Genomic DNA, 21,760 nt, shown 5'->3' with positions numbered 1-21,760 from the left:
CCAGTAATGCGCAAAAGCGTTGTCATAATTGTATTAAATAGCATGAGGATCTAGCGGTACAGCGTTTTTGTCTTTGGTCCTGTGTGCCTCACCACAGTTCAAATCCACCAGTCCAAAAAAATAAATCAAGAATAATTACAATCAGCTCTTGAAAAAAGGTCAAATTTGATACAAAAAGAACATTGCTACTATCTAATATAATATATTTGACTAATAACATACTCAACAGCATATAATACAATCAAAATATGTAACTAAATCTAATGTCGTGTGTGTGTGGTTGACACTGCAGACATTACAATCAGAAGGCAAGCAAAAAATAAAAAACCCAGATAATCTGCTCTCCCCTGTGAGCACTGCTTTGGCACTGGGTCTTGTGTATGTGTCTTTGTGCTCGTCTATGTGTGTGTCTTCGCTTTCAAAATGTCTGTATTTTGCATTCAATACTTCAAACGAGGCAGGAAGGCTATCAGATGCCATGTTTTAGCACTGCAGCGCAACTTGAATCTACCTTCTGGATCTGAACTTCTTATGGTTTGACTCCCACCACTAGTGCTGTAAGTTTCCCAGAGAAGCAGCAGAAACCCTGAAAGGACCCAAAGGAATAAATAATGGCAGCGATCATAAGGAGATCAAACAGCTATCATGATACTATGCGTGTGTATGTATGTATGCATGTATATATATCTATATATCTTTTTTTATGCATATTCTGTTATTTGTTCATAATCCAATCTAAATTACAACAGTATCTCCACTCCAAAATAGTCCACATGCACACCCTTCATTCTCATCTGTGCTCTATACATGGTTAAGTATGGGTATTTAACAGTGTAACTGGAAGGTTTATTTTCTAACATGATTCAGCATGCAAAAGCTTCAAACCTTAGGTTTAGAGCTTGTTTTTACCAAAACTATTTCTGGATTTGTTTGCAATTCTGCAACACTGTGGCACTAAGCATTATTGCAAACTAAAACTACAATGCTAAAAAAATCGTACAGATAAATTCTCTTACACAACATAATTCTATGTTCATTGTTTGTCCATGTGTTTGTGTCTGGTGTGTATGTGTCTCATAGCAACTCTCCACACACTTTTTATTATGCAGCATCCATCGCACAGCAAAATTGCTAAACATTTTTTGGAAACTGTTCATAAAACTGTCACTTCTTTCTTCATCTTCCTTTTTCACATGCGCGCACACACACACACACACACACACACACACACACACACACACACACACACACACACACACACACACACATACACATACACATACACACACACACCTTCCCTGCTTCACCACTCAAGCAGTGCACTGCAGACAAAGCCCCTCCCCCTTCCTGTCTGGCGTGAACTTCCTGGTTGGGCGTCGACCTTCAACATCCCAAACAGCAGCAGTTTTGTACGCGACCATTGAGTGTTTCCAGACAGTCCTCCAAAAGTCAAACGTGCACTTCAATCAGGCACCTACAGCAATTTCTGAAGAGGAGAAACAACGTTGACTACTTGTGTGAAGGAAGTTAGCAGACAATTTCATCCAATGCGACCAACAGTGAATTGTAATACATTTATGAGCAGGTAGGAGGTGGGCATTTTGCTAAATAATGAGTGTCTGTCCCCATAGCCACAGTTATTACAGATAGGAGAGGTTAAAATGTGTGTATTCACACCCACACTAGCTGTGAGTGAGGGGTGTGTATCTACACCCACACTAGCTGTGAGTGAGGGGTGTGTATCCACACCCACACTAGCTGTGAGTGAGGGGTGTATATCCACACCATAACTAGCTGTTATTTAGGAGGGTTAGTAGTGCTCTCACCTGGCTGCCAGGTGTGTTGCTTCTCACTGGAAGTTTCCTCCCTCCAGGGAGAACATCGACAAGGCCATCAGCAGCTTATGGTGTGCCTCTTCCATGGTCTACAAAACACACATCAGTACGTGTAAGGAGAGCGCACGCACGCACGCGCACACGCACACACACACACACACACACACATCCCCTGACACACCCCATTGCAATAGCGAACATAATGGCCATTGTCAGAGAAGTCCAATTTCACAAAGCAATTTTCAGGCCGCCGGTAACAGCAGTGGTTAAGTGGTTTTCCTCTGTTCCCTTGTTTCTCTTTGCTGCTATTTTTGGCTCCTCTGTCCAAAGTATAGCCTGCCTGGTCCCGTACTTCAATAATTCTCCCTGGAGAGAGGGGACTGGGGATTGAGACGCCCATCAGCACGTCTCGCTTCAGCCCACCTCTTGTCATCCTCTACCTGTTAGGTCGGCCATCTTGAGCTCTGCTTCCTGATGCTGTCTCCCTACATGTCACGCTAGACCAACGTGCTGATTTAAGGTCTTGTAAATACATACTCCTCTATTTAATGTCTTCATTCAATGTCACAACATTTGTAATTGGTTTCACTTGAGTTCTCCCATTCATCTTAATTGTTCACCCACCCACACACACACACACACACACACACACACACACACACACCTTTAGTCTCCTCAGATTCTCCTCCAGACCCTGGAGGCTGCTGTACACCTCCTCCACCCTCTCCTTGGAAAGCACCAGGGGTGCACTGATGCCCCCCTCCTCCACTCCCTTCGCCCCTCCAGACTCCGCTCCTCCCGGGCCATCCTCCACCTGCGAGGCCCCCACTATGGGGCCTCTGTCCTCTGTGGATGGAAGAGGGCGGGTGACTTATGGTGCGATGTGGTCAGATATGACAACACGACATAGCTGATCATTATTGGGTATGCCGTTGGTAGATTAAAAAAAAAAAAAAAGGTAAAAAACAATATGTTTTGTACTATCCTCCATTTTGTCCACATTGTACAGCATGCATATATATTTGAACAGTTTCTTTTAGGATCTCCGTAGGAAATTAGGATCAGATCACACACGCACGCACGCGCGCACACACACACACACACACACACACGCACACACACACACGCACACACACACAGTGATGGTGACGGAAGAGGTAAGCAGGTCACATTCCCACAAACACACCACAACCACACACCCCTGGGGGACATGAGGGAGTAGTGGTCCGGGACCCTGATCCCATCCCTTTAACAAAACAGAACCCATCTCTTTTAGGAAGCAGGCGAGGTCATGTACCTGGTGACTTAGAGCCGTCTGTACAGTCCTCCAGCTTCTCTGACCCCCCATCCTCCTTGCCATTTTCCTCTTCTGGCATAGAGTCCTCTGAAAGGCTGATGCTGCTGACCAATAGCCTTTTCAGAGCTATGACTGTTGGAATACAGGATGCCAATCAGCTTTAGTGTCGCAATAGATAAAAGGTAATCGAAAAGAAAGAGGAAGAAAATAAAATGTTACCATCATCGAGAGAAATTTCAGCCACCTTCTCCTGTTCACTGTTGGAGGCAGCGATCAGGTCAAAGCCTTTCTCTGACAGGTAATACATCACAGAATCCTGAGGGTATGGAGACTTGTCTTCTGTGAGGCTGTCATTATCCTGCACTGCAGATGGATGACATTAGAATAAAATGAGATTGACATAGACAGCATTGAGCTCAGGCATCAAAAGATATATCAATATTATATAGTTTTCTTAAGAAGCTTCATGGTGTACAAACATATTATAAATTTCCAATACTAGAAATGAATGCAAAGAATAATAACATTTGCACATAAACAATATATACGACAAAATAATATAATAATATCTGCATATCAAATATAATGTAAAAAAATAAATAAAATGAAATACAGATGAACGTACAGATGAGGTAAAGATAGTCCTTCTCTTACCTATGCTGCTTTTGAAATTGCCATTTAAAGTTGGACTCAAAGGAACCAAGTGCCTAAGAAAAGAGAGATAGGGGGGGGGGTGTTCAGAGTCAAAAAAGTTAGCATTAAAGAGTGAATTATGAGTCTGTTGCTGTGTAAACCCTCACTGTATACCATACTGACCTAGTCGCCATATTAGCTAGTGAGGCAGGTTAAACCTTTCTAGGGTCTGAGGGGAAACCATGACGACTGGTAGTGGATATGGGGTAGTGGGATTCTAGAATGCTTCCTTACCCATAAGGCTGCTAGGTGAACAAGTAAGGAACAACCCCATGACAGGGGTCCTGTGATTGTAGTAGAATGTGGCCGAGGGTGGAAGTTTGCGGACCACCACAGAAGTACATTATTTTCCAATGACGCAATATTCCAGGAGGGGTTTCTTCTTCTTATACAACAGTTACTAACATTCATTAAATAGGAGTTAATCTTATCTATAACGTGGTTAGATTCCGACTTCATCAGCGGAAAAAGACTTACGGGGGATGCCCGCCCACCGGGGTCAACACCCCCCCCGCAGCGGGCCCACTCTGCTTCAGATCATCCACCGCTTTCTTGATTACTTCTGTCCAGCTGGACACACACACACACACAGACACACACACACACACACACAAGGTGATAGAGAGATATTATTGATTATTATTTAATGATCATTTTGTGAGATGTATTGTTCACACAAACGTCCTCATTTGGACACTCCAGGTATTTCTAAAAGGCCTCACGTGTTCCTCTCTCCGGAGGACTGGGCCACCAGCTCGTAGATCTGAGCACCTCTGTCCCATGTGAAGATGACGTAGAAGGCCTTGCGGTCTGCCAGAGACACACACACACACACACACACACACACACACACACACACACACACACACACACACACACACACACACACACACACACACACACACACGTTAGTAGATCAACAGAGGGCTATATATAAGAGTTGTATAGCATAGGGCCCCATACAACCAGGTGTGAGGTTGACTAACCATTATCAGTCTGTTCACACTCTACGTGTTTAGGCCTGTAGTGGGAGAGTCCACACAGATGGATGATGGATAGATCAACCTACCACTTGGTACAGTTAGTGGTGGGGTGAGTGTGTGGGTGAGTTTGTGCGCATATGTATACTATGTGTGTGCGCATATGTATGTGCGTTTGTACATGTGCTTATGTGTATGCATGTGTTTATGTGTGTGTTTCTGTATGTGTGCGTGTGTGTGTGTGTGCATAAGTGTGTGTGTGCATAAGTGTGTGTGTGTAAAAGTGTGTGTGTGCAAAAGTGTGTGTGTGCATAAGTGTGTGTGTGCAAAATTGTGTGTGTGTAAAAGTGTGTGTGCAAAAGTGTGTGTGTGCAAAAGTGTGTGTGTGCATTAGTGTGTTCGTGCGTGTGTGTGCTTGTGCGTGTGCTCAGCCCCACCTGTGGCCACCTCCCTGAGGAACACGGAGTTGAGCTTGATGATGGGGCTGAGCATCTGCTTGCCCTCCTGCACCACCACGTTGCTCTTGCTCTGGCACTTGAGCACCATCTTGTCGTCCTGCCTCTGCAGCAGCACCAGCAGGTCGCCCAGCAGCACGCACTGCACCTCTGAGACACCGCGGGGTTCAAAAGTTACACAGCGGAAATCATCAGAATAATCATAATAACAAATCCTGGGCCTATCCACTATCCATCTATCCACTCTCGATCTATCCACTATCATCTTCTCTCTCGAAATTCTGAACAAAAGTGAAGGCTGTAGTGAAAATACATGAATGGTTAAAGAACAAAATGTGGCAAGTAGAATGTCAGTCCAACAGTTGCTTGAAGCTGCTGCATAGATACGACTGTATGATCCTGTAACACATGGATCACATGACACGTAATTTCATTTATACATCTCTCATACCGATAGCTTTCTCCTTTGTGACCTTCCAAGTGAGGGGACCTTCATAGATCATATTTTTCAGGGTCAGGTCAATGTTCTGGGAGAAGATGGAGAAAGAAACATGGTTATGAGCGACTGTAGCTGGAGCTCATCCCCACCAGAGCTGAGGGTCAGGCAGTAAAAGGCTAAAGGTATTTCCAGGAGACCTTACCTTGTACTCTGTGTACAAATCGGTACTGGGTTTGAGCCCAGACGTGTCCAAGCGCCGCTGGTAGTCCTTCAGGTTCTGGAGGGGGAGAGAGAGAGAGAACAGAGGAGAGATAGTTACAGGGAGATGGGGGTGAGAGAGAAGAGAACAGAGGAGAGACAGTTACAGGGAGATGGGGGTGAGAGAGAGAGAGAACAGAGGAGAGACAGATACAGGGAGAAGGGGGTGAGAGAGAGAGAACAGAGGGGAGACAGATACAGGGAGAAGGGGGTGAGAGAGAGAGAGAACAGAGGAGAGACAGATACAGGGAGAAGGGGGGAGAGAGATAACAGAGGAGAGACAGAAACAGGGAGAAGGGGGGGAGAGAGAGAGAGAACAGAGGAGAGAGAGATACAGGGAGAAGGGGGGGAGAGAGATAACAGAGGAGAGACAGAAACAGGGAGAAGGGGGGGAGAGAGCGAGAGAGTGAGAGAGTGACGTATAGCTGACAATGGCTGAATGCCCAGTGAATCGCTGCTGTATGGGCCGCCCCTCAGCGCGGTCGCCCGTGCTCCTCACCAGCAGGTTCTCCATGACCTTGACCTCGTCGTTGACGTGGTTGAGGATCTTCCTGCAGCACTCTGCGCTCTGCAGGATCCTGTCCTTCTCCTCCTGGTCCTCTGTGGAGAGAGACAGACGAGGGGAGGGGGTCCGGTAACTCACTAAAAACATGGCGGATGTCGTCCCTCTGCGGTTGGTGTAGTGTACTGTATTTTAGTGTGTATATTGGGATAAGTCCGTTTACTGTCCCGTCTTTCGGCCTGGTATTTGCAAAAAAAAAAAATGGCTGGAGAGAGAATTCTGTCCATTATCAAAAGTCTTTCAGGAGTGTGCACAGACATCGTAGCGCTTCTAGAGCGGGTATACAGTGTATACCGTCATATTGCGTAGACTACACCCCGGTCCGAGGCCTGATTGGAGCTGATTGGCTGACATGAGGCCGTACCGGTGCTCTTGGCAATGTTCTCCAGCAGCAGAGGGTACTTGGTCAGCCTCTGCATCTCGGTGGGGATGATGTCCTTCAGCTGCAGCCTGCGGCACTGGGGCTTGCTCTCCGCCTCCTGCGATCCACACACAGTAAACACACGCATCCCAGACCCTTTAAAAAGGCACCCACGTAACGCGCATTAAACAAACCTCACATGAACGTTAAAAGATACATTAAACACACGTTACAGACATGTTTAAAGGCACTCATTTTCACTTTTCACTCAATTACAGACACATAACACACACATTAAACAGACTCACTACAGACACATTAAAAACACAGAGGCAAATATTTGTATACTATGTATACCAGCACACCTTTGCATGCCTTTGCAGTTATTAGAAGTTCTGTAATATCTTCATAAATATCATGTGCTATCAATAACAACACAATATCGGCTTATCACTAGAACATACTCAAGTGCATTGATAAGAGAGTACCAGCCTGAGCTTAGTGGATCCCTGAGAGTGTGTGTGTGTGTGTGTGTTTGTGTGCAGCAGGTGCAACGTCTCCTGTACCAGGATGAAGGCATTGAAGCGGGCGTCTTTCTTCTGCCGGCTCTTGATCTGATCTAGGGCCCAGGACTGGTGGCTGCAGAACCGGGCCGTCAGCTTCTGGAACCACTCCCCCTCCGGACCCCCGAACTACAGGCAGAAGGCAGAGTTACCAGAGAGACCAAAGGTTTGGCTTGGATTGGGGGGGGGATAAGGAAATAAATCAGAAAGTAAAAACAAATATAGAAAAATGCACAATTCTTTGGAAAGGTAATCACTGGTGAATCCATAACACCTTCTAATGTGCGTGAAACAATCCCTCCCCCTTGAGGTCTTCATCTCTGATGCTAGTTTTATTGATTGTCGATTGGAATATTATCTTCACCATTAGACTGCACCGAAACGACCAAAATAAAGTGTGCGAAAGACAGGTAAAGCGGCCTTTGAGTTTCACACTTGACTATTTGGGCCGTTATTGACTGGTAACAATAAATAAATGATCATAAATAAATAGATACATAGATTTAAAACCCACTAGACCAAAGCCACTACACTACGCTGGTCCAAATGCTACCCTGAGGTCCTGCCCCAGTATATGCGGATAGTACAGGGAAACGGTGCTTGTGTGAGGCTGCAGGAGCTGAAGGAACATGGAGAGGAACAGAAGACAGGAGGCGACTCACTCTGTTGAGCAGCGTGGCACCGATGTTCTTCACGATGAACTCGTCCTCCACACGCAGCGCCTTCAGGTTCTCATGGAAGGTGTCTGTGTTCACACACACACACACACACACACACGGCATATGATGGACTCAATATCACCATCACCAATGAAACATCCTCAATGTTATTCCTTTGTCACAACTGCTATTGTATGTACTAACTATATAGTCATTTAGCAGGTATCTCTATCCAAAGTGACTTCTGAACCCGGGGGGGGCGGTGGAACTCACAGTGCACCTCCAGGATCTCCTCCAGGCTGGGGAAGATGGCGGCCAGCTCTGGGCCGGTGAGGATCTCCTCCCTCTCCAGGGGCTTTAAGAAGACCGTCTGGAGCACCGTCAGCATGCGGTAGTGTGCATGCTCAGTCGTATACAGCTCTGAGTGTGTGTGTGTGTGTGTGTGTGTGTGTGTGTGTGTGTGTGTGTGTGTGTGTGTGTGTGTGTGTGTGTGTATATATATACACACACACACACACACACACACACACGGAGAGACAGAGAGAATAACAAAAGACAAAAGGAGGAACAAGGGGGAGAGGGAAGGGGTGGGATAGAGAACAAAAGGGGGGAGAGGACAAATAGAGAATGGTTAAGGGGAAGAGGACAGGTATTTACATTAAAAACCAAGATGGTGGGCCCTGATGTGTCAAAAGTTTCTATGCTCTGATTGGTATTAGGTACATCCAATTGCGTCTGGAGGCATTTTGGTCTCGGCATGTTGATAACGCCTCTAGGAAATTGACAATGAACTGAGAGGTTCAAGGATATTAAGCATTAGCGGATTGGTCGGCTGATTATCATTTCCCATTTGGAATCAATAAATGACATTGATGTACTTTACGTTTGTACATTTTATTTGAATGTCCTCTCGCTCCCTACCGTTGATGACCTCCTGTCTCTTGGTCTCCTTCTTGCTGAGGTTAGCCAGGGCGTTGCGGTCAGCCAGCTCCCGCCAGTTAGCGGGGTCCTGCTCCAGCTCCACCAGACGAGGCTCCATCTCCTCCGGCTGGGGGGAGGGGCTGGTGGGGGTGGTGCCGTCCAGACACTGGACGGGCCCGTCCAGACTAGAGCACCGCAAGGGAAAACATTCAACCAATGTTTGTGTCGACACTCGGAACGATCGTGTGGCCGTCGACACTTAGCCAACAGGTCAATATTGACCTGAATCAATCCCAGAATGCTCCCTAGTTAGCCAAAGGTCAACTACCTTAATATAAACACCAAAGGGATTTGATCGTTACTGACTGCCAGCCTACTCTCCCGCTTCAGGTCACAGGTCAATTGCAATGGACGGTTTGTCTCTGTGCTGGTCAATGGTCAGTCGGCGTGAACAGACAGAGAAACAGTCCCACACACGTGTTGTTAAATGATCAAATGATCAACCTACCCGGCCTGTCGGTTAATTTAGTTTGAAATGACAGCTTTAAACTTCACCAAACTGAAGCCTTAACAATTGCAGTTTGGCAAGAGCAAGAGAAAGATCAATGAAGATCCTATGCAGAACAAATGTCAAGTCGATTGTGAAGCTGTCAACTTTTCAACTTAGAGAAAACTGCAGTTTCTTGAAAAACAAGGAAAAGGTACAGATCGCGAATCGTCAACCTTGTCTACCTTGCGATCTGACATATTTAACCTTGTCATTTCCTCTTTCTGATATCAATGCATTTGACATTTTAACAGGGTGGACGAGAGTTTCCCAGTGCCTCCCTCTCTCTGTCTGTCTCAGAGGCTGTTTCCCGTGTCGGCCTTACAGGTGATGGGCTGATGGGTGTTGGGGTGTGAGCGAGAGAGGAGAGGCGCTCATGTTGGGAGGCTGGAGGTCCACGTCGCTACGGGAACGGGACTGTTTGCCCCGGGAGGAGCCGTGGCGCCGGGAGGAGTGGCGGTCCACACGGGCGCTCTCGCTGCGCCCCACTTTCCTACGGCGGCCGAGGAGGGAGGGAGGGAGGGAGGGAGGGAGGGGGGAAGGGAGGGGGGAAAAAGTAGAAAATAAAGAAAGAGGAAATGGAGGCAAGGAGGGCCGACAGAACAGGATTGATGAAAGAAGAGATGAGAGGCAGGGGAAGGAAGGAACAGAACGACAGGAGGATGACGAGGAAAGGAAGCATCAGAGGCACCAGAATGTCAAACAACAACCGAGGGAAGAGAAATAGTGGAAAAATTAAGGAAAGTAAAAATATAATGGGGAAAGAAAATCCATCAGGAAGAGGAAGACAGAATGGAAGATGAGTTGGTATGCATGGATTATGACATGCATTGTTTGGAAAATATGGATTCAACAGATATATACCACACAAACATGAAATGTATCACTGAACTTTTCCCTGACAGAAATTGAGAGCCAGTCTACATTAACAAGACATCAGTGGAGACATTTTGTTCACGACTTTGTAGCGTCTATATTTTCAAATACCTACTCGAAACCTACTACAAATACTGACTACTACATAAATTCTCCAGACACAACAATACAGCCACTGATTATCTCTTAGCAACCTTACAATAGCACCAAGTGAATAATACTTAGCCATGCAGCGTGTGTGTGTGTGTGTGTGTGTGTGTGTGTGTGTGTGTGTGTGTGTGTGTGTGTGTGTGTGTGTGTGTGTGTGTGTGTGTGTGTGTGTGTGTGTGTGTGTGTGTGTGTGTGTGTGTGTGTGTGTGAGAGAGTGATCAGTGCGAGAAGAACCAAAGTGCGTCCATGCCACTGTCAAGGTGCGCTGACCCACCTTGTCTTCTGTCTGCAAAAACACGGGACATCAGAAAGTTACACAACCGACAGGAAAGGATCCCGACTTCACACACCAAGCTAACATGAGTCCGACATGCCAGTGCACATTGCGATCTGCAGCCAACCGACTACAATGCTTAAAGCCCCTGGCGCGGCATGTGACTGACCACACACCCACTGTGGCGGTCGCCCAGACAATAGGACCTGGGACAGGCCCTGGTGGTGCTGAACACACTGCTGCTTTTGCGCACACGAAAGCACATTGAACAGATAGCCACAATAAAGACGTATGTCTCATTAGTCCTGCTAATCACTAATAGAAAATAGGCAAGGACAACGTTTATTTGTTGTCAGATTCACCTCAGGCATTTTCACTTCTCGAATTCAATATCATTATATACTTCCTAAAACTCTTGACTTAACAGTTGAAACTTACAGAATATAAAACTATCAAATGCAGTACTTCTGCAAACCAGGCGATAAAACCACAGACAAAAAGCATTATAATTCTGAGGTTTAGATTTAAATGGAGACTATCCAATGTTCATTCATAGAATCCTGCACTTCCGTCTACAGGTCTTTAAAGCATTTCACAACTAGACAGATGACGCCAACAGGCAACAGACAAAAGGCACAAAGCTCTTTGGTAAGAGACATGGGAAGCACAACAGGACGCACACACTGAGACGCTTCGATGAAGAGGACAACACCGGAGGAAGAAGAGGAAATGTGGCATGCTGAATAGAGGGAGGGAGGGAGGGAGGGAGGGAGGGAGGGGAGAAGGAACTAGGGACCGGGAAGCCGAAGAGATGGAGGGGAAGGCTGGGCTCACACGTGGCTACAGTCCGTCTCCAAGGAGGGAGGCTCTCCAACGTCTCCAGGACCGCTGGCATTTCGTTGTTAGGTTGGTAGCAGGAGGCGAGACAACAGCTAGCACACAGCAATACAGCGCACTGGAGGAGTTTTACCACGCTCCCGCAGCCTTTAGCACCAGGCACACACACGTTGCCATAGCTAGCGTTAGCCTTATAACTGGAACTAAACTGTATCTTTGGCCCTAGTGTTAGCTTTACCCCTGGAACTGAACCCGCTTCTTTACCCTAGCGTTAGCAACCTAGGCTAGTGATTAGCCTAACTAAGCTCAAACTGATTGCATTACCCACCAGTTGCATCCTGGTCCATTCAGCAGTATCATCTTGAGTAATGCAGTACTGTATTTCGATTACACAGTATATCTATAATTATTTTTTCCCCATACACCCTGCAGATTTGCCTTAAAAGTTTTTTCATGTACTCAACAGCTAGAATCTCACTCTAGAAGTCTCCTTCTCTGGTCATTTCTCCCTCACCTTTCTTTCTCCAGAGTTTCCTCTGTGGTGGTCTCACAGGGGGATAAGGGCTCCCCGGTGGAGATGCTCCCCAGACTGATTGGGGACACATCGCCCCCGTCACAGGAAGGCGGGGGTTCTAAGCGGTTGCTGGGTAGACCTGAAAAAGAGAGACAGTGAGAGGGAAGAATGATAAATACAATAATTAATGAATACGACTGCGCTACTGATTCGTAAAGGTCGATATTAGACTGGTCTAATGTCAGTGTGTTCATGTGATACTTGCTGCTCTGGCTTATGACCAGAGGGGCTATTTTAATAGCTTCTTTATTAATTGGTTTTCTTATTAACAATTTATGCTAAGAACGCACAAACCATCTGTGTATTTTTCTATTGGTTAGATTAGAATTGACTAATTGTAGGACATATCTTCAGAATACCTCCTTAAAATACGTACATATAACCACAGACAACGAAATGTGTGGCTCTGAAACCATGGAACTGAAATGTTGCATCCTTGAGTACACAACACTATACACATAAATCAACACAACATGTCTTTTTCCACATTATCTCCACTTTTCGGTCAAAAAGTGAATGCAGTTTAATTGTTTTACTGGTTCAAAGAATTCAAGACAATCAGAAGACGAGTCTTCCCCACCCAGGCGGGTGAGGGCTGAGGGTGATGAGAGAGAGAGAGGGACCCACCATCGCTGTGGCCTTCTTGGCTGCTGGAGCTGAGCCCCGAGCAATCGCTGATCTCCAGGGTGAGCTGGGAGGAGGAGGAGCCCACCCCACTGGAGCAGGACTTCCTGCTGGGGAAGGAGGGGGGGAGGGGCTCCCCCCTGGGGGCCAGAAACTGGCTGTTCTTACGCTCCTGGGCTGCAGGCTTATCTTTATCCGCTATAAGGGAGGAGAGAGGGAGGTAAGGAGGAAGGAAAGGATGAAATGAAGAAAGAAAGAAAGACAGAAAGATAGAAGAAAAGACAGAGAGAACGTCAGAAAGGGAGAGAAATACAGAGAGAGGGCACAATGGAGGCCTTAGTGACTTCATTCACAGGTACAAACAGAAGATGGTGAGAAAGAGGTAAGTAGGGGGAGTTTGAAGGAAACTGAGTTTGATGCAAACAGGGTTGCCGGGAAGAAAACAGGAAGGTTGGTGAGGTGGCATGGGAACATCCAAATCTTTGGGAAAGTAAAAGTTTTGGGAGTGTTGTATGTGCGTGTCTCTATCGTCAGTTTCACCACATCACCCAACGAATCAAACACAATCCACCACAAAAAAACTCAGAGGAAGGCGAGGGAGCTAAAGGGATTCCAACCACGAGCACCCAATTCTGTGCTCCTTTGATTTGGTTCATGCAGACATGCACAGCGGCTGATTAGTACGGGGGAACCGTTCTAGAGATCAGAGAGGGTGCAACGGGGGTAACAACTAGGGACGGTTTTGTACCTTCAGTTTCCGGCCTAGGTTTGACCTCGTCTGCAGGAGGAAAGAACGGAGGACAGACAGTTCTCATGTGGTCTCTGATCATGTCATGTTTATGTATATCTATATATAGATATACATATACAGACAGCTCTGTCATGTTTGCCGTCAGTTCATACACACACTGTAATTCAAACAATGGCATCCCTATACACAGTGTAAGGGGGATAACTATTGGATCGTTTTTTAAATGGACTGTCATTGACTTGAGGGGAGAATTCATATGAGCAACGCTACATTATTTCAGTGACCGCAATATGAATTATTACTTCATAGGCGCTAGAAATCTGAGAAAAAATAACATGAAATAAAAATGACTACACTTGCATAGCCAAAAAGGGGAAATTCTGTTCCTCTGCTCTCCAGCTCAGTCTAAAGTATATATCAAATCAGACACGGATGTTAGACCACCCTTTATAGGTCTATCTATTGACTTTGATGAGCTAAGCTTTGTTTCATCGATAGTTATAATATACAATCCAAAAGATTTCCATTTGGCTAAAGCTTCTATCTGAAGAAAAAAGAAAGAAGCAGGAAGCTTCTGGATGTGCTTTTGGGTGGGGGTCTTTGAGGTCAACCCTTATGATAATGACGTACTGGAACCAGCGATCCAGCTGGGAATGCTAGGAAAAACCCCTCTGGGCTTCGTTTTGGTGGACTCGTCCTTCTTGGTCTGGGGAAGGGAGAAGCAGAAGAGGAGTTCAGACTCTTTACACAAGCGTTTTAAAGTAGAAGACCCCATACTCTACATACACAAACTTTTCAAAGAAAATACCCCTTGTCGGATGTTGGTCTGAGATCCATAACCAGAGAGTCGAGTAACGACTATGAACCGAATGATCCTATAGGATATTTTGATAATATCTGTAGAAGTTCTAGGATGTTCTCGGATCAATGTAGGAGAGCGCTGACCTTGCCATGGGGCCTCCTGAAGAAGCCCACCCTGGACTTCTTGCTGTCCACAGCCCTGCTCTTCACCCCGAGGTGCTTCAGGTACACAGCCACCGACGCAAAGATGGCTTGGCTACAGAGGAGAGCAATGGAGGGAGGGAGAGAAGGGATAAAAAGGGAGGAGGAAGAAAAATACAATGTTGATTTCCACCGACATAATATCTAATTAAATAGTTGCGAAACATCCTTCAGTTTTTATGGTTTTGGATATGTGGAGAGAGGGTGGAGAGGAGGGGAGAGACCGACAGACAGTGGAGAGGAGGAGAGGAGAGGACGATCCGACAGACAGAGGGGAGGAGGAGAGGAGGGGAGAGACCGACAGACAGTGGAGAGGAGGAGAGGAGAGGACGATCCGACAGACAGAGGGGAGGAGGAGAGGAGGGGAGAGACCGACAGACAGTGGAGTGGAGGAGAGGAGAGGACGACCCGACAGAAAGGGGAGGAGGAGAGGAGGGGAGAGACCGACAGACAGTGGAGAGGAGAGGACGATCCGACAGACAGAGGGGAGGAGGAGAGGAGGGGAGAGACCGACAGACAGTGGAGAGGAGGAGAGGAGAGGACGATCCGACAGACAGAGGGGAGGAGGAGAGGAGGGGAGAGACCAACAGACAGGAGAGGAGGAGGTGAGGGCCCCGTAGACAGAGAAGAGGAGTAGTGGAGGGGAAGGTCCAACAGATAAGAGGAGAGGGGAGGAGGGGAAGGGCCAACAGAGGAGAGAGGGAGACAGGGGAGAGGAGGAGAGGAGCCACAGACAGAGGAGAAGATGGACACACAGTGAGACGATGGGAGGGACTAACAGAAAGGAGAGGACAGAGTATTGAGAAGGCAAAGAAAAGGAAAGCTGTGGTGATGAGAGACGGAGAGAAAGGTGTTGGGCAAGATAATGTGGTGCGTAACAAAAGGATCTCTTCCTCAGAAAAAGCAAACAAACAAACAAGCAAGTTCAAGTTTTGAGAAATGTTGATGAGAAGGTGTCATAGTGCAGGTTTAACGGCTGCTGCGCGGCGCAACATTGTATCTAGTAGATACAATGTTGCGCCGCGCAGCAGCCAGCACAAATGGGTTAACATAGAGTGGTACACCGATTGTCATCAGGCATATTGGAGAAAATAAATCGTCACGCAGGCAACGCTTCATGCCCGGGAATATATTATACAAATATACATGCCAATGATCAAACACTCACCATCTGTCCTCATCCGCAACAATGCTTGCTCTGAAAGAAAGAAAAGAAACATGGTTTCAGAGGGCAGGAGACATGAAAGGTCTCGTGTAGGCATCTTGAGAAGCCACTCACCTCTTTCCCCAGGCAAGTGGCATGTTTCCCTTGCCTTGCACGACAGAGTCTCAATTGTGTTTTCGGTCTATGGAATCTGAATCCACTAAGCTTTTGCTGATCCAACTCAAAATATACTGTAGTGTTTATGTGTTCAGAGCTGAGGCAATTGAACATATTCTAATGTTTGCACAGAAAGAGAGAATAAAACCCTAGACGAGATTCAAATCAAAAGGCTTTGACATGCATTAAAAGCTGCGAGCTCCAAAATTACAAAAGTAATGCAATTGCAATTTAAAAACAAAAATGCACAAAATTGTCTGAAAATCTATAAATATTCACAGCCCTGCAAAAAGGCTTTCTAGAGTCAAATCAAACCAAGATTTGTGACAAAAGCAGTCATTCGGAGTAGTCTGCAAAGGCACATCCAGAGACACATAGAGCTCCAGCACAGCGGAAACGACCATTTAACTGTTTTTTTTGTCTGATGCAACTCACAAGCAAGACAGAGGAAAAAAGGATCCTTGTGTTTTTCTATGAAAATGAAAGGGTGGGAGGGGTTTCCCCGGGATTCCCCTAAATCATCCAATCAGAGACTCTTGTCTGTCAGGAGAGGCCAATGAGCAAGCTGCCAGCTGAGGTCACTCTGTTGTGGGCGAGTGTTTATGGAGGGGGGGGGGGGGGGGGGGGGGGGGGGGCGAGTTGTGGGAAGAAGAGAGGGGTGAGAGAGTGTGGGAGAGTGAAGGAACTGAAGGAGAAACAGAGAGCCGGTTGTCCGAGTGCACTGGTGGAATTAAACTGAACAGATCTTGTGTGTTCAGGGAGACAGTGGAATCTAACAGAGAGAGAGAGGGGGGGATAGAGAGTGTGTAATGGAACGAGTGTGAAGCTGTTTTTAGAGATGGCTTTGATAAGCCCTCTCAGATGACTGCCTGAGCGTATCCGCGCTCCGAACCGTGTTCTTCTTTTATTCATATTTTCTTCACACCCTGGCCCTTCTCCACTGACCAGATGAAGGCTCTGCTCCCCTTTTCCTGTTTCCTGCCTGTGTGTGTGCCTTGTATTTGATGCAGGAGATAGCAGGAATGTATTCTTGCCGCTGGGGTTAAACAGATAGATTAACTTCTCACTCCCTTTCATGTATTATCCAGCATTCACTGGCGGTGTCTGGCCAGCATTGATAACACACAGGAGGACCTCTCTTCACCCCCCCTCCTCCCCTCTCCCCTCTGTTGGGTTGGCACGGTGCCAGTCCGTCCTGCCAGCGTGGCAGTGCTGACTCCATCGTTTTCCCTTTGCTGCTTCCTCTTCCCCCTCTTCTCCTCGTCAGCGTCAGCATCATCATCATCATCTCTCAGCCAATGACCTTCTCCAGTGGCCGGGCCCAAGTTATTTGTGGTTGTCCAAGCTGTTCGCATATTTATCTCTCTATTTATCTTGCATATTTAGCCAATGTCCCAAACACTAGTGTCCGTTTGGTGCTAAAAGCTGATTTCTTTGAAAATCAATATTGAGATTAAATATGAAACCTGAAGGCCTCGTTATAGTTGTGATTAGCCGATGTAGTGATTGGCATTATAGGGAAGAGCTTTCTTAATTATTTCTCAATGTCCTTTTTTGTTCGTATCTATCTCAAAAGGTTTCATAATCGCCACACAACAACACTGGCACAGGCTGGGAAAGCGCAAGCATGACCATGATTACCCAAAGTGCCAAACTTTATTTTATGGTTGGCCACCGAGTTGAGTTACGCTACCCTCCAAGGACACCTTGCCCTGGAGGAGAAGCTGCGGTGGGGTGGTAGGGAAACTGGGGCAAACATACTGGTTCTCGGCCATCTTGTCCAGCATGACCTCGGCCACAGACTTCTCCTTCATCTCCATGGGGATGCGGTCGGTGGGGTAGTGGTTCTCCACGTCCAACAACTCAGCCTCGTTGGCCGTCATTCCCATCATCCTCTTGCACCTGCAGATAGAGGAGGAGGAGGAGGAGGAGGAGGAGGAGGAGGAGGAGGAGGAGTGAGGGCGGGAGGGTTGAAAAGGATCAGGAGGATGAAGTGAAGGGAAGAGGAGGAAGAGGTGTGGAGGGAAGAGGATGAGGAGTGAGGAGGGAGGAGGAAGGGGAGGGTGGAAGGAGAGCAGAGAGAAGGAGGGAGCAGAGAAACAGCAACACAGGATGTGAGGCGTGTAGAGAAACCAAATGCCTTGCACGGGTGTTAGTGTGCAAAAGGCGCGTGCACGTTTCATGTTTCCCCCTGTGCTATGATCTTCGATTAGCCGGAGCGAGTGAATGTAAAATGGGTTTGGGGCTCTGGGAGAGGTTGGAGTTCCCCTTGAGGGCCACACTTGCTAATCAGGCTTCTCCTGCTTATGTCAAGCGTGTCAATAACAGTTCTCCGTACCGACGTGCTCGGGTAACGGACTTAAATACGCTGCTAAATATTTTACCTTTACAATGTCAATTTTTTCCTCTGCTAATTGATTGGGGGTAGTTCCACTCTTTCCTGATTTGTTGTGTCGGTCAGCTTGTTTTTACCTTCCTGCTTAGTGATGTCTTTCCCATGTCATTGCCATAACTCTAAATACTAATAATAGTATCAGCATTACATCTCATCTGTACAGGAATCAGCTGGCAGATGAAAATCTATTGAAAATCCACCAGTTAGTGTAAAATATTATGTCTGTTGAAGTTATCCTTTTATGTTGTGCTTAATAGGAATTTACATTTTTCATAATGATGTAAGTAATGCTCCATGCATTTTGATACAAGCACGACACTTTCTGAAAATTTTCAGAAATAAGAAGTCATTTTTTAATTTCAGGTTCAGGTTCAGGTTCTTGAAAGCTGGCCTGTCTCAAAGCCTAATCCTACTCATTATGTAAATATAAAAAATAAGAACAACATCAAAGGTAGCTTCCCCTCCACATTACGGTACATCTCCAGCTACATCCCAGCCAGGTAGAGAAAATAAATAAACTTAAAAAGGTAATTTTAGTGTTTACTACTGAATAATAAAGAGCTTCAGCTGTGGTGTGCCTACCGGAAGTCTTCCAGCTGTTTGGCCACCTCTGCTTCCTGCTGGCTCTGCACCTCCAGGACATATCGCCGCTGGAGGTCCTCAGTGAGCAGCTCTGGACGGGTTCGGTCTGGGAGGGGGGGGACAGGGCCGTATAGGGGTGGAGATGGCTGGGTTATTTTCTCCTCTGTTGTGCAGATAGGAATTTCTTTTTGCCCAACTAAGCATTTTGGTATTAAGGTCTCATACACCTCTTTTATGATATATGGGATCTGATTATATCTAAAATAGGGTAGCATATATTTAATTAAATGTATGTTTAACTCTGCAAGACTTGGGTTGCAGCTGAAATGAAAGACAAAAAGAATAAAAAGATGGCAGTAGCCATAAATCACCAAAAAAAATATTATTTAAGACCCAAACTAACTGACCGGCTTTGTTCATAGTTAATTCTTACAGGAATACCGAATTTCACCATACAGAATTGTTTTACATCAAAATTGCCATTTTTTATCCCACTAAAATGTTCAACTTTTAAATGTATATTGCCTGATTACTTACCCAATTCAATAGAAAGAGCAGCTGGAACTACCACTTTGAGAATCTGTGAAACAAGATGTCACCTATTAAAAATATAATACAGTTCTACAGTATTCTACAATGTAGAACAGAGAGGGATTGCAGCGTGTGATTAACACAGCATGCAGTTACTATACATTGCCACAAGGGGTCACTTGAACACTAAATAACAAGGAAGAATTTAAGAAAAACAATGAAAAACACCAAATCCATTTCAAGTTTGTATAATTGCGGGACTAATTCAGGGATGTAAGAGGATACTTTGATTAAAACAAAGGGGAGGTTAAAAGTACTGGATCAAATGGAACCAGAAGACAAAGTGAAACAGAACCTCCAGAGCTACAGAGAGTGGAGAGCTCTTCTTTAAGGGCTTTCCCACGATCTCAACAGGAAGCCATGGGGTCAGACACAAACAGAGAAGTCAACTCAGTAGACAGTAGTACAGTAAACACATGACGAACACATAGAAACATGACAGAGTGACAGACAGACAGGTGTGTAGAGAGAGACCCTGATTTCTGTGGATGAGACGTGTAGTGCATACAGACGGACAGACAGACTGCACACAGCTTATAAAAGAAATCAAACAAAGAAGGCAAACAAGAGAACACCTAGATACACACAGACAGGGTCAGGGACACACACACACACACACACAAAACCAAGCATTCAAACGTCCAAACTAAAGCAGAGCGATTTATTGAATTCATTTTGATTCTGCGGTGTGAAAGAATGCAATATCTATAAATTGCAGAGGCTTCCATGGGGGCGTTTTCACAATTGATTTTTATATCGCAAAAAACAGCCGATGAATACAATTGTGATGAAGAAGAAGCTTCTGGAGAAACAAACTTCTTTACGCACTTAAGTTGAGAAATAAATCAAAGCAAAAAGAGAATCATTTCATTCATCGATCCATGGGGAGATTTCCTCCTCCAAGCCGCCACTGTAATCAGTTAAAACCAGCAAACTGAAATCATAATAACAACAACGATAAGCGTTGATAGGATTCTTCAAACAGTTCACTACTTACGGCCCCCTTGTCCAGGAAGTTGCTGTGGAACTCCACAAACTGCTTCTTGGTCTCCTTGGCACTGAGATTCTTGAAGAGGTCTGCGTGAAGGTAGCACAGCTGAGAGGAAGGAAAGAAGGAAGAAAGGAAGGGAAGAGAGAAGGAAGGGAGGTAGAGAGAGAGGAAGAGAAGGTAGAGAGGAAGAAAAGGCAGAGGAAAGAACATGAAAAGAATGAGAAAGAGAGAAAAAAGGGAAAGAAACATGAAGGAATAAAACCAGAGGAAATCACATTAAAATCACATTGAACTTGAAATCTAATGGTCAACATGTACACTATTTCAATGCCACTGCTTAAAGAGATGCGCGTGTGAGTTTTACGCGTCTCTTCATTGCAACACTTAAGACACGCACAGATTCACAGCTATAGCAGCCACGGCAGAACGGGCACTGATTCAACAGCCAGCGCATGGGGGACTTTAATAAAAACCCATAAGCAATCAATAGACTAACCGACACAGTGTACGACATGAGGACGTATGATAGACACTATTGCAGGCCTATATTGCTGATGTCATCAAGAGAGACGGAGCAGGAGGAGGAGTAGGAACTGGGAGGAGGGGGAGGAAGGAGTAAGGAGTGTGGGGGGGGGGGGGGGGGGGGGGGGGGGGCACTTTACCTGAGGTTTGTCAGTGTCTGCTGCATGCGATGCAGAGAGGAGGAAGAATGCTAACGTCAATCACAAACAAGTACACGCACGTACTCACACACTCAAGGCATGCTTAACTGTTATTTCGAGACCCACAAAAAAAAAAAAAAACACGTGCATTTACATGTTCTGGGGCAAGAGAGCAGCTCTTGGGGGAAAAATATACCACACACAATTTATGATCAAACGCTAGGAACCAGCGGCGTGGTCTTCATTGAGGACTTGAATGAAGTGCAGGGGACGACTGCAGTGTCTAGGTGTGATACTCACATAGTTGAGCCGCACATGCAGCCGCACACGCAGTCATGCACAGGATGTCGTTTAGAAAACACCCATCTCTTTGGTGACTTTCATTTTGACATGCAACATCATGACCACACGATGTTCGATTCTTATTTCCGTGTGTGTGTGCGTGTGTGTGTGTGTGTGTGTGTGTGTGTGTGTGTGTGTGTGTGTGTGTGTGTGTGTGTGTGTGTGTGTGTGTGTGTGTGTGTGTGTGTGTGTGTGCATGCACGTATGCACTCTCACAC

General features: G+C 46.0%; 1 protein-coding gene across 6 annotated transcripts in view; it reads right to left on the bottom strand.

Annotated features, from left to right (window-relative positions):
- Positions 1-17: 17 nt before the first annotated feature.
- The window catches only part of arhgef1 (Rho guanine nucleotide exchange factor (GEF) 1), a 35,161-nt gene continuing 13,418 nt past the window's right edge, over positions 18-21,760 (bottom strand). For 3 of the 6 annotated variants that reach the window (XM_079742126.1, XM_079742130.1, XM_079742127.1), the window contains 29 exons: positions 20,545-20,643; positions 19,494-19,536; positions 18,957-19,062; positions 17,741-17,881; positions 15,827-15,856; positions 14,602-14,713; positions 14,287-14,362; positions 13,654-13,683; positions 12,909-13,103; positions 12,222-12,360; positions 10,871-10,882; positions 9,896-10,063; positions 9,024-9,208; positions 8,376-8,522; positions 8,106-8,188; positions 7,447-7,572; positions 6,884-6,998; positions 6,457-6,557; positions 5,902-5,976; positions 5,712-5,787; positions 5,243-5,410; positions 4,548-4,635; positions 4,303-4,395; positions 3,787-3,839; positions 3,352-3,495; positions 3,133-3,264; positions 2,500-2,681; positions 1,827-1,924; positions 18-1,486 (listed from right to left, as the gene is read on the bottom strand). In XM_079742126.1, coding sequence (XP_079598252.1) covers positions 1,850-1,924; positions 2,500-2,681; positions 3,133-3,264; positions 3,352-3,495; positions 3,787-3,839; positions 4,303-4,395; positions 4,548-4,635; positions 5,243-5,410; positions 5,712-5,787; positions 5,902-5,976; positions 6,457-6,557; positions 6,884-6,998; positions 7,447-7,572; positions 8,106-8,188; positions 8,376-8,522; positions 9,024-9,208; positions 9,896-10,063; positions 10,871-10,882; positions 12,222-12,360; positions 12,909-13,103; positions 13,654-13,683; positions 14,287-14,362; positions 14,602-14,713; positions 15,827-15,856; positions 17,741-17,881; positions 18,957-19,062; positions 19,494-19,536; positions 20,545-20,643 — 2,994 coding nt within the window. In that variant the 3' untranslated portion in view covers positions 18-1,486; positions 1,827-1,849. The remainder of the gene's footprint in view (positions 1,487-1,826; positions 1,925-2,499; positions 2,682-3,132; positions 3,265-3,351; positions 3,496-3,786; positions 3,840-4,302; positions 4,396-4,547; positions 4,636-5,242; positions 5,411-5,711; positions 5,788-5,901; positions 5,977-6,456; positions 6,558-6,883; positions 6,999-7,446; positions 7,573-8,105; positions 8,189-8,375; positions 8,523-9,023; positions 9,209-9,895; positions 10,064-10,870; positions 10,883-12,221; positions 12,361-12,908; positions 13,104-13,653; positions 13,684-14,286; positions 14,363-14,601; positions 14,714-15,826; positions 15,857-17,740; positions 17,882-18,956; positions 19,063-19,493; positions 19,537-20,544; positions 20,644-21,760) is intronic. The other 3 variants (XM_079742128.1, XM_079742129.1, XM_079742131.1) reach the window with 3 other exon arrangements.

The sequence above is a fragment of the Pollachius pollachius genome (assembly GCF_949987615.1).
Source record: "Pollachius pollachius genome assembly, chromosome: 1".
Lineage (NCBI taxonomy): Eukaryota > Metazoa > Chordata > Actinopteri > Gadiformes > Gadidae > Pollachius > Pollachius pollachius.
This window is presented reverse-complemented; position numbering and strand designations above follow the sequence as displayed.